General features: G+C 43.6%; 1 protein-coding gene across 2 annotated transcripts; it reads left to right on the forward strand.

The window, feature by feature from the left end:
* Positions 1–188: 188 nt before the first annotated feature.
* LOC107375106 (annexin A1) lies at positions 189–12,724 on the forward strand. 2 transcript variants are annotated; one of them, XM_015943466.3, is made up of 12 exons: positions 189–280; positions 500–594; positions 783–888; positions 3,201–3,289; positions 4,119–4,232; positions 4,414–4,504; positions 4,614–4,750; positions 4,831–4,924; positions 5,244–5,339; positions 9,900–9,958; positions 12,396–12,518; positions 12,607–12,724. In XM_015943466.3, the coding sequence occupies exons 2-12, from the start codon at positions 526–528 to the stop codon at positions 12,661–12,663; spliced, it is 1,035 nt and encodes a 344-aa protein (XP_015798952.1). In that variant the 5' UTR covers positions 189–280; positions 500–525; the 3' UTR covers positions 12,664–12,724. The 2 variants fall into 2 exon arrangements, with proteins under 2 accessions (XP_015798952.1, XP_054600668.1); XM_054744693.2 differs by lacking the exon at positions 5,244–5,339.
* Positions 12,725–13,905: the final 1,181 nt, after the last annotated feature.

Consider the following 13,905-nt stretch of genomic DNA (forward strand, 5'->3'; position numbering starts at 1 on the left):
CCGCCAGGCGTCTACCGCACCTGTGCTGTCTTCCTGACCATCTGTTTACCTAAAGCAGGGATAGGCAACCCTGATCCTAAAGGTTGAAACGTTTTCACCTGAACAGAAGATCTTTTATATCAAGAGACGTTGCCTTCCAGTAAAGGTGGCAGCTGATTGGATGATGCCCAGCAGGTAGAACTACCTGTTAGTCACTAAGGCGGGCGGAGTCACTGAAGCGTGATTTGATTTGTGCAAACTGAGACACTTTGAGGCGAGGAAGTTTTCTGTCACGCAGCTGGTATGTTTTTGCTTTTTCTTTCTTGTTTTTTCATATTTTTCTACTTTTTAAAAAATCTAAGTTTCTTTTTTATTAGTAACTTTTGTAAATTTGAACAGTTTTATTTTGTAAAGGTTGTACTTCCTGTTCTTGTGTCACACCTGGTCCCAGTTACTGATCTGATTACTGGGTCTTAAAAACTCTGCTGCTTACTGGATTCTGTTTGTTTCTCCTGCACAGTTTGAGTTTCAACGTTCCAGTTAAACATGTCGATGTTCACGAAGTTCTTTAAAGGTTTAATCCATAAACGAGATCCAGAAGAACACCCCGTTACTGTGAGTTTGTGCTCCTTCTGACCCACTTTAACTTAACTGCACAATAACCAACACATGTCAGTAGTTCTGAGTTGTGGGGTTTAATTTCAATATTCTGAAAAGTCCTAAAGCTCAGAGCTACAACCATGTTTTCGTTTGTGCTGAAACAGATTGTCCTGACAGGCTGACATGTTTGTTTCTTCCTGCAGGTGAAGGAAAAACCGAAGCCAAAGTTTTATGGAACGGTCGCTCCATACCCAAACTTTAATGCCAGCACTGATGCTTCAGTCCTTCAGAGTGCCATTGAAAGTAAACGTATGTGTATTTAAACGTTTACAGGCTTAAACGATTTACTGATAAAATCTAAATATGTTAAGTTTTATTCCTGAGAAACCTTTTAAGGTCTTGTTCACTGAAAAATGTGTAATTCTTATCCTTTGAGAAATGATTGGCCACTCAGTTGGAGTTGCACATGCATGCTGATGTTCTCCAGCTCCGTCACCTGAGTTAGAATAGACAGTGAACCAAAAAATCCAGGGTGTTTCTCAATGTCATGGCGCCTGGCCTTGCGAGGCGATGTCTTGCGAGGCCAGGCGCCTTGCTTACGAGGACAATGTCCTTCCTTGGTCCCAAGAAAGCAGAAAAGGTACAAAGGATTGTGGGTAATGCCCTTCACCCAAGTCTGCATCTCTGGACTTGGGTGAAGTGTGGATCAAGGGTGCAAAAGGGGCGTGATCAACTTCCACACTTAAGAATCGAGACACCCTACGCACTCGCACCCCTAGTCGGGATCGTGCAAGGGTGGAAGTGCGAGTATTGGGTTTGGGCCTTAGAATTATACTCATGAATATTCATGATATGCAAACATCTCTCCTCTGATTGGCTAACAGCAATGCAACAAATAAAACAAGCCTGAAGGATTTGTGCAGTGTTGTGGCGTTGCTAATGCTAGCAGTTAGCTTCTACTAGACGAGACGTGCTCTGCTCTCTCCTGGATGATGAACCAACAGCCTCCATCGTCACGAGCCAAGATGGGGTTCCATGAATGCTAATTTAGTGTGACAAAGATCTGCCAGGCTTTTTCTGACCCAACGTTTCCCCATCTGTTTTCTGTCTGCAGCTAGGTGGGGTAAGATTTTCATTTTTAATCTGCATGTGAAACTCAGTTACTGAGGTTATTTATTTATTATATGTATTGTTTCTTTACACGTGCTATTTTTAAATAGTTTTTACTATAGATTTATGATCAACATTATTTTAATATCTACATAACTTTTTATATTACAATTCTAATTTTAGCTCTTATTATTTTATATTTTAACCTTAATTTAACCTTTCCCCAGTGTTTCAACTGTGGGAGCCCTCTGCCCCGGGGGTGGTGGTAGGCTGTAGCGGCCTGGGTGCTTTCCTGGTGTGCCTGGGTGGAGGTGGGGGTCTCCGCCCTCCCTGCCCTGGGCACCCTGTGTCAGTGCCTCGGCTGCTGCTGTGGATCTGCTGCTGTCGGGGCGGATGGCTCCCCTGATGGCGTTTCCTTATCTTAGCTGGTTTGGTTCATCTGAACTCAGCCCTGTGTGTGTGTGTGTGTGTGTGTGTGTGTGTGTGTGTGTGTGTGTGTGTGTGTGTGTGTGTGTGTGTGTGTGTGTGTGTGTGTGTGTGTGTGTGTGTGTGTGTGTGTGTGTGTGTGTGTGTGTGTGTGTGTGTGTGTGTGTGTGTGTGTGTGTGTGTGTGTGTGTGTGTGTGTGTGTGTGTGTGTGTGTGTGTGTGTGTGTGTGTGTGTGTGTGTGTGTGTGTGTGTGTGTGTGTGTGTGTGTGTGTGTGTGTGTGTGTGTGTGTGTGTGTGTGTGTGTGTGTGTGTGTGTGTGTGTGTGTGTGTGTGTGTGTGTGTGTGTGTGTGTGTGTGTGTGTGTGTGTGTGTGTGTGTGTGTGTGTGTGTGTGTGTGTGTGTGTGTGTGTGTGTGTGTGTGTGTGTGTGTGTGTGTGTGTGTGTGTGTGTGTGTGTGTGTGTGTGTGTGTGTGTGTGTGTGTGTGTGTGTGTGTGTGTGTGTGTGTGTGTGTGTGTGTGTGTGTGTGTGTGTGTGTGTGTGTGTGTGTGTGTGTGTGTGTGAAATTCTGGGGATGGGAGGGAATGAGGGTATGCGGGGCCTTTTTAAATTTGTTAAACACTTTGAGTTGCATGTATTGCATGCTTAAATGCTATTTAAATACATTTTGATTGATTTATTATTTCAGTAATTTCTTAGTTTAACTGAAGAAAAATGTCAGCCATCTATCTCAATGGGATCCAGATGTTGTAATGTGCAGTTTTGAAATGCAAGTTTAGACAAATGTACAGTAATTATTTACATAGCAATGGTAGTAATGTCTTTAAATGACAGTAAGGGAAGACGAGGGAGCCAAAACAAAATGGTACCAAAGCAGTACCCTGAGAAACACCCAAATGAATGTGACGGGGACAGAATTTCCAGGAAGGTTGACCTAGCTGTGGGATAAGAAAACCAATGCGTGCCAGCCCAGCTTCAAGATTATGTTTAAACTTTCTGCTAAAACGTTTGTGGAACACCACGGAAATGTCGACCTTGTCTATGTTACAGGGTCGTGAAGCTAACTGGTTCTGTTTTCTCCTACAGACGAGGATGTGATCGTTTCAGTCTTGGTGAAGAGAAACAACGACCAGAGGCAAATGATCAAAGCCGTTTACGAGTCGTCTACTGGGAAGGTGAGTCGAAGCTCAAACTCGTCAAATATCTGCAAATCATCGGTAAAAGAAACTTCAATCGTTCTGTAATGTTGTGTTGAAAACGCCTCAGCAGATTTACAAAACAAACAACTCATCAGTTCATTTTGTCCTCGGTGTCATTGTTTTATTTATAGGAGGCAGCAGTTGTTCACGGGTCAGAAAAGTGGTTTACAAAGGCGAATTTATCATTTCAAAGCACTTTCCAGCAATCAGAGATGCACCAACGTGATTTTCACCAAAACATTACAGGAAAACTTTGCTGTTTTGGCTTTTTAGCGCCCCCTAGTGTCCACTAGAAAAACTCAAAGTGAAACTATTGCTGTGCTGGTCTTTAACACCTTAATCCAGAGGTATTACGTTCTGGGTCACGGATGGCCAGTATCAGCTAGTTTTACTGGTTTCTCTGCTCCACCACATGATCCTGTGGTTGAATCACCTGTGCAGCAGCTCATCAGGCTCTGCAGAAGCCTGTTAATCACCTGCTGATTGAAATCAGGTGTGTTGAAACAGGTCAAATTAAAACGTGCTGGATATTTAATACCCTCACCTTAATCTACCTGCTGAAATGTCTCCTCGGCCTTCGTTAGTCCTGTCTACAGGAGTGGTTCATCACTAAATCAAACAAATCATCATCTAAAAGATGCTGTCATTAGTTTAAAAGCCCGTCTTTAGCCAGGCTCTAAAACACTAATGAGAAGTCTGATGCAGCAGATCATGCAGTCGAACAGCAACGTCTGCTGCGAAAGCTCAAGTTAAGAAGCTTATTCCATTCCAAGATGTGATTTTATTAACTAGTGCTGTTTTGCAGAATCTGGTTAAATCTCTGGAGTCAGTCCTCAGCTCACATCTAGAGGATGCGTCTCTGGCTCTGCTCATGAAGCCGGCGTATTACGATGCCCACCTGCTCAGAAACGCCACAAAGGTAAAGTCTTACCAGTTAAAAGAAGGGAAAATATTTTACTGTGATGCGGGAACTGGTCCAGCAAAGCCCTTCTGGCCCTGAAGCCTCTGGATGGAGCATCAGGATTAGTACCTTCCTTAGAAACCAGCCATCTCCTACACATGAAACTCTTGACTCGTCCTGATCAACTTTGATCCATCAGGGTGTGGGAACAGACGAGGCGGTCCTGGTGGAGGTTCTCGCTACAAGATCCAACAAGGAGATTGAAGAGATCAAACAAGTCTTCAAAAAAGGTTTTTAGCTCATTCCTTAAAATATTAGTTCCATCTTTTTAAGTTTAGATTTCATATGGGTGTTTTTATGTATGCATGATTGTATTTCTGCTCTAAACCATTCCCTCAGAGTACGGCGTCGATCTAGAGCGCGCCATTAAAGATGAGACCAGCGGGGACTTCACTCAGGCGCTTCTCTCCATGCTGAGTGCCAAAAAAGACGAGAGCACCGTTGTAGACATGGAGCTGGCCAGAAAGGACGCTCAGGTGGAACCAGGAAGACTAACCGAACCTGTTCTGAAACACATACAACTGAAGCTATCAGCATCTTTTTTTTATGTCTACAGATTTTGTTTGAAGCAGCTGAAACCTCCAGAAAGGTCAACGTCTCCACCTTCATCAACATCCTGACCACACGGAGCGGCCCGCAGCTCTCTAAAAGTGAGTCTGACGTGACGGTTTCATGTTGGGTTAAGTGATGAACACACACCTGGAAAAACGGGTGGAACCACATCCATCCAGGTGAGGGAACGAGACAATCGTGCTTTAGGTTATTTACACCGTCTGTGAAGATAAACGGTAGATTTAAGGCATATTAAACACGTTTTATCTTTGGAAAATAAACTTATCTAAATAAAATGTGGATGTTTAATTGAATGAATCATTTTGAAAGCTCAGTATGTGTTAGGAATGTAAAGCCAGAGTTTTTGCACTGATTTATGGCTTCTTTAATTTCTCATTTCGTTTCTTTACCCGTTAGCCTTCCAGAATTATGCAGCCATCAGTGACATCACTTTACCTAAAGCCCTGCAGATGGATCTGAAAGGAGACATCGAAGAGTGTCTGATTGACATTGGTAGGTAGATAGACAGTCAGACATTCTCGCCGTCTGGTAGAAATTGTTGGATCATATTTTCTTACTGAAAAGAACCACCAGCTCAGATTTGTGTCCCTGTAATGTCTCATGGCCAGTAGTGGCTCATCTTTAGGGGGCGCTGGAGAGTTGCTCTTCCAAGTATAGAGGGGACAAAACACTTAATTTACATGAATGTTATCGCCAGTGTGTCAGTTTTACTTAAGTTTGGGTCTACATACAATTCCACTGATTGTCTGATTTAACAGTGACTCATAAAATGTCTTCGGGGGTGCTCTCAAAAGCATCTCTTTAGATTTTTAGCCAATCAGCATAGCTGAATTTAATGTCTGTGGGGTGCTGGAACCAGACATCATACAGGTCCTTCTCAAAAATTAGCATATTGTGATAAAGTTCATTATTGTCTGTAATGTACTGATAAACATTAGACTTTCATATATATTAGATTCATTACACACAACTGAAGTAGTTCAAGCCTTTTATTGTTTCTAATATTGATGATTTTGGCATACAGCTCATTAAAACTAAAAATTCCTATCTCAAAAAATTAGCATATGAAAAGATTCTCTAAACGAGCTATTAATCTAATCATCTGGATCAACTAATTAACTCTAAACACCTGCAACAGATTCCTGAGGCTTTTAAAAACTCCCAGCCTGGTTCATTACTCAAAACCGCAATCATGGGTAAGACTGCTGACCTGACTGCTGTCCAGAAGGCCATCATTGACACCCTCAAGCAAGAGGGTAAGACACAGAAAGACATTTCTGAACGAATAGGCTGTTCCCAGAGTGCTGTATCGAGGCACCTCAGTGGGAAGTCTGTGGGAAGGAACAAGTGTGGCAGAAAACGCTGCACAACCAGAAGAGGTGACCGGACCCTGAGGAAGATTGTGGAGAAGGACCGATTTCAGACCTTGGGGGACCTGTGGAAGCCGTGGACTGAGTCTGGAGTAGAAACATTCAGAGCCACCGTGTACAGGTGTGTGCAGGAAATGGGCTACAGGTGCCGCATTCCCCAGGTCAAGCCACTTTTGAACCAGAAACAGCGGCAGAAGCGCCTGACCTGGGCTACAGAGAAGCAGCACTGGACTGTGGCTCAGTGGTCCAAAGTACTTTTTTCAGATGAAAGCAAATTTTGCATGTCATTAGGAAATCAAGGTGCCAGAGTCTGGAGGAAGACTGGGCAGAGGGAAATGCCAACATGCCTGAAGTCCAGTGTCAAGTACCCACAGTCAGTGATGGTCTGGGGTGCCATGTCAGCTGCTGGTGTTGGTCCACTGTGTTTTATCAAGGGCAGGGTCAATGCAGCTAGCTATCAGGAGATGTTGGAGCACTTCATGCTTCCATCTGCTGAAAAGCTTTATGGAGATGAAGATTTCATTTTTCAGCACGACCTGGCACCTGCTCACAGTGCCAGAACCACTGGTAAATGGTTTACTGACCATGGTTTTACTGTGCTCAACTAGCCTGCCAACTCTCCTGACCTGAACCCCGTAGAGGCTCTGTGGGATATTGTGAAGAGAAAGTTGAGAGACGCCAGACCAACACTCTGGATGAGCTTAAGGCCGCTATCGAAGCATCCTGGGCCTCCATAACACCTCAGCAGTGCCACAGGCTGGTCGCCTCCATGCCACGCCGCACTGAAGCAGTCATTTCTGCAAAAGGATTCCCGACCAAGTATTGAGTGCATAACTGAGCATAATTATTTGAAGTTTAACTTTTTTTTGTATTAAAAACACTTCTTTTATTGGTCGGATGAAATATGCTAATTATTTGAGATAGGAGTTTTGGGTTTTCATGAGCTGTATGCCAAAATCATCAATATTAGAAACAATAAAAGGCTTGAACTACTTCAGTTGTGTGTAATGAATCTAATATATATGAAAGTTTAATGTTTATCAGTACATTACAGACAATAATGAACTTTAGCACAAATGCTATTTTTTTTAAAAGGACCTGTATAACCCCGGCCGCCATCTTGGATGGGTCTCCATTGGCCCCAAGTCCTTTAGTTTTTACTGAGGAAGATGTTTACCCAACTAAAATACGCATTTTATTATGCTGTTTCACAATCAGTCATATGGTAGTTAAAATCAATCAATCAATCAAAGCTTTATTTATAAAGCGCCTTCCGCAACCCTGTCAGGAAGCCCAAAGCGCTGAACATGGTACAGTTAAGTAAATATATTGAATAAATCAACAATAAAAGAAATTAGAATTACAAAATACAAATTACAAAGTACAAAATGGAAATTACAAGATAGATGAAACAGTCGGTAAAGGACAAATGTGTGAAACACATTTGGATTGAGTGGATGGATTGAAAATATAAAAATAATAAAATAAATGAATATAAAATCCCAACGGGTAGGCTAGAAAAGTCAATAGGGATCTGTTTTCAGTAGTATGCCTTAAGTTTGTGAGGAACCATCCAATATGGCGACAACATTGTTGCGCTCCCCAGCGTCCAACGGGGCGTCTACGTATTCATGTCAATGGCTGGAACTGGAAAACCCTCTCTAACTCTTAACATCTACTTCCAGACCCTACGGTAAAGATAGGAGTCTATGGAGCCATGAGTTATTTTCTGATCCTGTTTATGTGCCAAGGATTTAACACGTCTGTGAATTTTTAAGACATATTTTGATGAAAAAAAGCTTATTTTCAACGGGTGGCAAAGGTTACTTTAGGTTTTACGTGCAAACACGTGGTGAACTACGTTTGTGTAGATTCTCAGTCGTCCAGGGTACTACGGTCTTAATGAAACACCTGGACTTTCATTTTTCTCGAAGAAACTGGGTAGATGCAGTGGACTACAGCTGCTCGTCTCACAAAATTGATGTCATCAGACTAGAAGAAACGAATGGCCAAGTTTAGCGACCATCTCCCAGGATGAAAAGACCATTACACGTAGAGGAAACTGCTAAAGTGGGTCATGTGGAAAGTGCTAATAAAAACAAATAAAATTTCCACAGAAATTTTAAGACACTCGAAGCGCTTCCATTATTCATGCACTCACTCATTCACTCACTGCTGATGATTGTAAGCCACTATGTAGCCACAGCCACCCTGGGGCGGTCTGACGGAGGCGAGGCTGCTGTTTGGGCTATCGGTCCCTAAGACCACCACCAACTACTGGGCCATTCCCATCTGTACCGAGTCGGCCCGGGCCGGGTAGCCCCAGTCGGCCCCAGCCTGGCCCGGTTGATTCCACACATCCTTGTCTTAAGCCCATGTGGGCTGATTCTACCCACCAATCAGAGGCTTGCTCTAATGGAAGGTGTGAATTTGCTGTCAGCAGTGGGTGTGTTGGCCCTGGTCGGCCTGAAGCAGACCCCCTCGAGAAGAGGGCTGAGAATGAGCCTCGGTTGGCCCGGAAAAATACCAGGCCACCCAGATATGTAAACAACCTACGCTACCCGGCCCGGGCCGACCCGGTACAGATGGGAATGGCACATAAGTAGCATCTATGCTAGAGAAGAGCTTCTACTGTGACGTCATTTTATGGGAATTCTGATTTGTAGTCTAATACCAGTTTTTTTAAAACCAAATAAATCTGAAATTATGTGACAGTTGAAACGCACAATTTTGCCATTTAAACTGAAGTACAACGTATGTTTGATGCAAAGCGGACCAGAAAACTACTCTTATGGTTGTTTTTGTTTCCCACATTTCCTTTTTGTAACAGATTAAGTTCTGTAGCCACCTACTGCTAGCTTGGTGAAGCAAGCTAACTTTCTGGAAGTCGCCTGTTGGGTTAAAGCCATTTAAAGAGTATATGAGAACAGTGAGTGTATTTTGTAAAGGTCTGCTGTGTTTTTGATGAAATAATGTCTTTGAATGATTTCCTCTGGTTAGCATGCTAAGCTAATAGACGGTAACTGCTTGCTAGTCATGCTTTCAATAATGTGTGTGTATATATAATATATATATATTTATTATTTTTTTGCCCTGAACAGACGTGTGTGCATCAAGACATTGGATCTTCATCAGACATGCTGTTATTTATTTATTGTTGTATTCTGGGCTAAAGGGAATTCCATTGACACGTCAGCTCCACCAAGTATAAAATTTTCCCAGCAGCTGATCAAAGCCAAACAAAATCTTTCTGTTTATAGATTAGTAAATTATGTGAGGAACTGTATGTTTTGGGTCAGAAACCAATAGTCAGATTCAATGTTTTATTGAAAATGCATCCTATTGACGGAAATGAAGGCTCTGTTGTGCTCCAGAAATCTAAATGCGCTTCTGAAATCCTTCCCTGGAATGTTTTGACTCTTCAAAGTTACCCAAAGTAATATAACTTGGTTTTAGTTGCAATATGTTCTCCACAAAGAAATAAGTCTGCAGATCAGCTCCAGATAAATTAACTCCTGCTGGTTGGTGAGTGAAGGTGTGAGACGCAGCAGGCTGATGGGTTTGAGATCAGAAATGGACTTAACCTGAATCTGAAACTTTACAGCTGTGGAGCAGCAGCAACATCTGGACTTGGTGTGTTGGTTCCAGTCTGACACATGTTTACGTCTCTCTCTGATTTTAGTGAAATGTGCCTGGAACACTCCTGCGTTCTTTGCTGAGAAGCTCTGCCATGCTATGAAGGTGTGTACTGAAAGTTCAAAAGGTGAACCATGGATTTTTAAACGGATGTGAACGAGTGAACTTCTGTTCTTTTGGATGGTTTGGGTTTTCTTGTGGGTCTCAGTTTTGTGAAATCATTCACTGCTTTACTAACCTTTTGAGAAGATTTAAATTAAGATTTTAACTTTGCTAGGAAACAGAATCAATCTGGTCACGTAAGAAAACACCAGTTTCTGCGTTTTTGGCCTGAGATGCATTTTGAAGTTGCAAAAAGGAAAAAGGTGGTTTGGTGCAAAGGCAAATTTGCAAAATAAGCAAGCTTAAAACATTTTTTCATGCCTTTTAACAACGTTCAAACATAACTGAAAATATATTTTGAAGATTAAAAAAATAACCCAAAGAAATGAATGAAGTGGTTCTCTCCCACATTTGTGTAAAGAAAAAAAAAAAAAAAAACACATAGCCAATAACCCGGCTCAGTCCAAAACAAGTGATTGGAACATCTGTCCAAGTCAGGCGAGTCTCACACTTAAGTCCTCTGTTCAACACACACACACACACACACACACACACACACACACACACACACACACACACCCTGGCTGCCTGGTGGGATCAGAGTCCCTGGGCACTGTTGGGTCCCGGGTCGCTGGGTTCCAGGCTCAGCCGGCTTGGGAGTGGGAGGCTGCGGGCGGGCCTGTTGTGCCTGCTCAAAGTGTGTTCCTTCTTGCCTCTCATTTTCTTTGTCCCTCTCATTTTCTTTGTCTTCAGCAAACGCGTCTCCTTGTACGAGTTTGAAAATGAAGACCTCTGCTTCTCTTTGTTCAAGATTAGTTGACTCATTAGTTATCGACTGAAATCCCTTGAATTCTCTGACAAATCTCTTGAGCCTGGCAATTGCTCTCACCACTCTGGACCAGTCAGAAAATTTAAACGGTTTACCACTGGATTCTGTTCTCTTGCTTTAACTGCATGAACATGTACTTTCCGAAGTTCAGGATCAGTAGCCTCAACTTCTCCCACCATTCCCACTTCATGTGGGAAATTTTGCTGCCAAAGGAAGTGGGTCCTTTCAGCCAGTTGGATTCTTTAATTTGAACTGCAGTCAATCCTCATGAGGCTCCATCAGCTGGGTTGACTTCGGAGTTGACATATCGCTATTGTTCAGGTGTTGTTCTAGATCTTATTCGCTGGATGCGGTTGGCCACAAATGTTTGGAACCTTTTAGCAGCATTGTTCACATAGCCAAGGACCACCGTTGAGTCAGTCCAGTAATACTCTTGCAAATTCTCAATCTCCAGCTCGCCTCTGATATCACCAATGCGAACTGAGGTCACAGCTGAAGACAACTCAAGTCTTGGGATGGTCGTTAGTTTGGTAGGGGCTACTCTTGCTTTCCCCAAGACAAGGGAACAACTTATTTGTCCTGTTTCACTCACCAATCTAAGGTATGAGCATGCACCATACCCTTTGAAGCTTGCATCTGAAAAGTTGTGAAGCTCATATAGTGAGACTTCACCAAAGTTTGATGGAAGGTAGCTTCTTGGAATCTTTAGAAATGCCAAATGAGGCAGGTCTTTGCTTCTTTCTTGCTCCTCCAACACTGCCAAGACTTCCTGAGTTGCAGCAGCTTCAGCTACAGCCTCTATTCTTTTGACAGAGTGGCTGCAAGAGTGGGTAGAACTACATCCTGATTGATGAGACAGTGGTCTAGAAACAGAACCTGTTGAACCTAGAACGGATCCAACGTCAGGCCAAGACTCTTCATCTTTATCTGCTTCATGACCTTTAAGCTGTCTTTCTGCTCTTTGAATGATACATTCTGAGAATGACATGCATGTATCAACCCTGCGCCGCAGGTCTGGTTCAGGGGTTTGAACTTGACGCAGCTCCTCATAAACTACTTTTACATCAGAACAGGTGCCTTTGATTTTCTCAATAAGCTCAGTTAACTCATCCTTAGAAGAATCACCACTTAATAACTCTTTGCCTATTCGTGCATGACACCTCCACTTAGATGATTTTGTATCTGCGTTGAATGTGCTTCAGTCTCTCATCTTGGTATGCTCTCCCCCTTTCTGTCAGGGTACGCGCCCTCTCACTTCTTCGGAGCCCATCTAGTTCTGCTGTAACCAGCTGGCTGCTACCACTTCAACTTAAGGACAAACTACCAGAGTTCCTAAAAGGCGGGCATGGCCTGGGGATGTTTGCCGACGGGAGGAGCGAGAGTTGTTTAAAAGCTAGCTTTTTTGGACTTTTGCACCTTTTCCATTCTCACTTGTAAAATATATGCATAGAAAAAGAGAACGGAAACCCAGTAATCAACTCGCCCAACAAATATTATGGCTCTTACAATAAATATAGATATATAGAGAGGTCTGTTTAATATTGTGAGAATGACTAGGTAATCGTAGCATTTCATGACTTCTACAACTGAAACCCTGCTTTGTTCCAACAGGGTGTTGGTACCCGAGACAGAACACTGATCAGGATTCTGGTGAGCCGCTCTGAGGTCGACCTGAAGAAGATAGTGGAGGAATACCAAGCCATGTTTGGGAGAAGCCTACAGGACGACATAGTGGTAGAAATATAACTGTTATAGTGTTTCCATTCTGGCTTTTAGTATGAATTAATACAAATATAAGTTTTTTCCTTTTTTTGTTTTCTAGGCTGACACTAAGGGAGAGTACCAGAAAGTCCTGCTTGGGTTGTGTGGAGCTCAGTGAAACTGGAGACGGCTCACCCTGACACCATTTTTCTGTCTTCTAATAAAGCAAACGTATCCCAGCCTTCCTTCTTTCCATCATGATCAGCTTTATGAATGTAGCTCTGTTTGACAAGGACGCCCAGAATGCTGAACACGGCATAACAGAATAAAACCATGCTAAAAACACACGACAGATAGAGTTAAAAGCACATTAAAGGTTAAATCCATCAATCAATTTTCATTTGCTTATCTGGAGTCAGGTCGCGGAAGCAGTTACCTCAAATTGGGCCAGCTCCTCCAGGGAATCCCAAGGTATTCCCTGGCCAGCTGACAGAAACAGTCCCTCCAGAGTGTCCTGGGTATTCCCTTGGGTCTCCACCCGAGCCACATTCCATTTGGACTGCCGGTACCCATCAGCTACCTCTGGAGTCCCACAGGCCAATAAGACCTGACTCTTTCTTCAGCTTGACAGCATCCCTAACCGCCGGTGCCAAGCACCTGGAAAATGGAAGCACTGAACATGGGCCAGTGACTCGATGTCCCAGGCTTCCCTTAAAGCTCCTTCTCACAAGAGACTCCACCAGACGTTCCCAGCAGACCCTCACAAGTTTAGGTCCGCCCCCCCCCACCCCCATCATCAAAGCCGACTCACCACCAGGTAGTGGTCAGTTGACAGCTCCACCCCTCTCCACCCGAGTGTCCAACACATGCAGCCACAGATGAGATGAAACGACAACAAAGTAAATCATCAAACTGTGGCTTAAGGTATCCTGGTGCCAAGAGCACACATGGACACCGTTAAGCTGGAAGATGGTGTCATGGACAATCCATGATGTGCACAGAAGTCCAGTAACAAAACACTGCTCATAATCAGATTGGGGGGCCAATCCTCCCAACCACACCTCTCCAGGTCTCACTGTCGTTGCCCACGTGAGCGTTAAAGTCCCCCAGCAGAAAGAGGGAGTCACCGGAAGGAGCGCTCTCCAGGACCTCCAAGGACTCCAAAAAGGGTGGGTAGTCTGAGCTGCAGTTTGGTGCATAAGCACAAACCACAGTCGGGAGGACCCGTTCCTCCACACAAAGGCGTTAGATCTAGCCTAGTGAACTAGACCAAATTCTTGCTTTGCAAAGAATGGTCTAGGCATGCTCCATTGAAACCTCAGCAGCTCCTACCAGGACTCTGGCTAGCCAATCACAGCTCTCTAGAGGGGTTTCAAACACATAAAGAGCTGTGATTGGTCCATAATGGTGGGCCAATCAT

This window comes from Nothobranchius furzeri, chromosome 6, assembly GCF_043380555.1.
Source record: "Nothobranchius furzeri strain GRZ-AD chromosome 6, NfurGRZ-RIMD1, whole genome shotgun sequence".
In the NCBI taxonomy this organism is placed as follows: domain Eukaryota; kingdom Metazoa; phylum Chordata; class Actinopteri; order Cyprinodontiformes; family Nothobranchiidae; genus Nothobranchius; species Nothobranchius furzeri.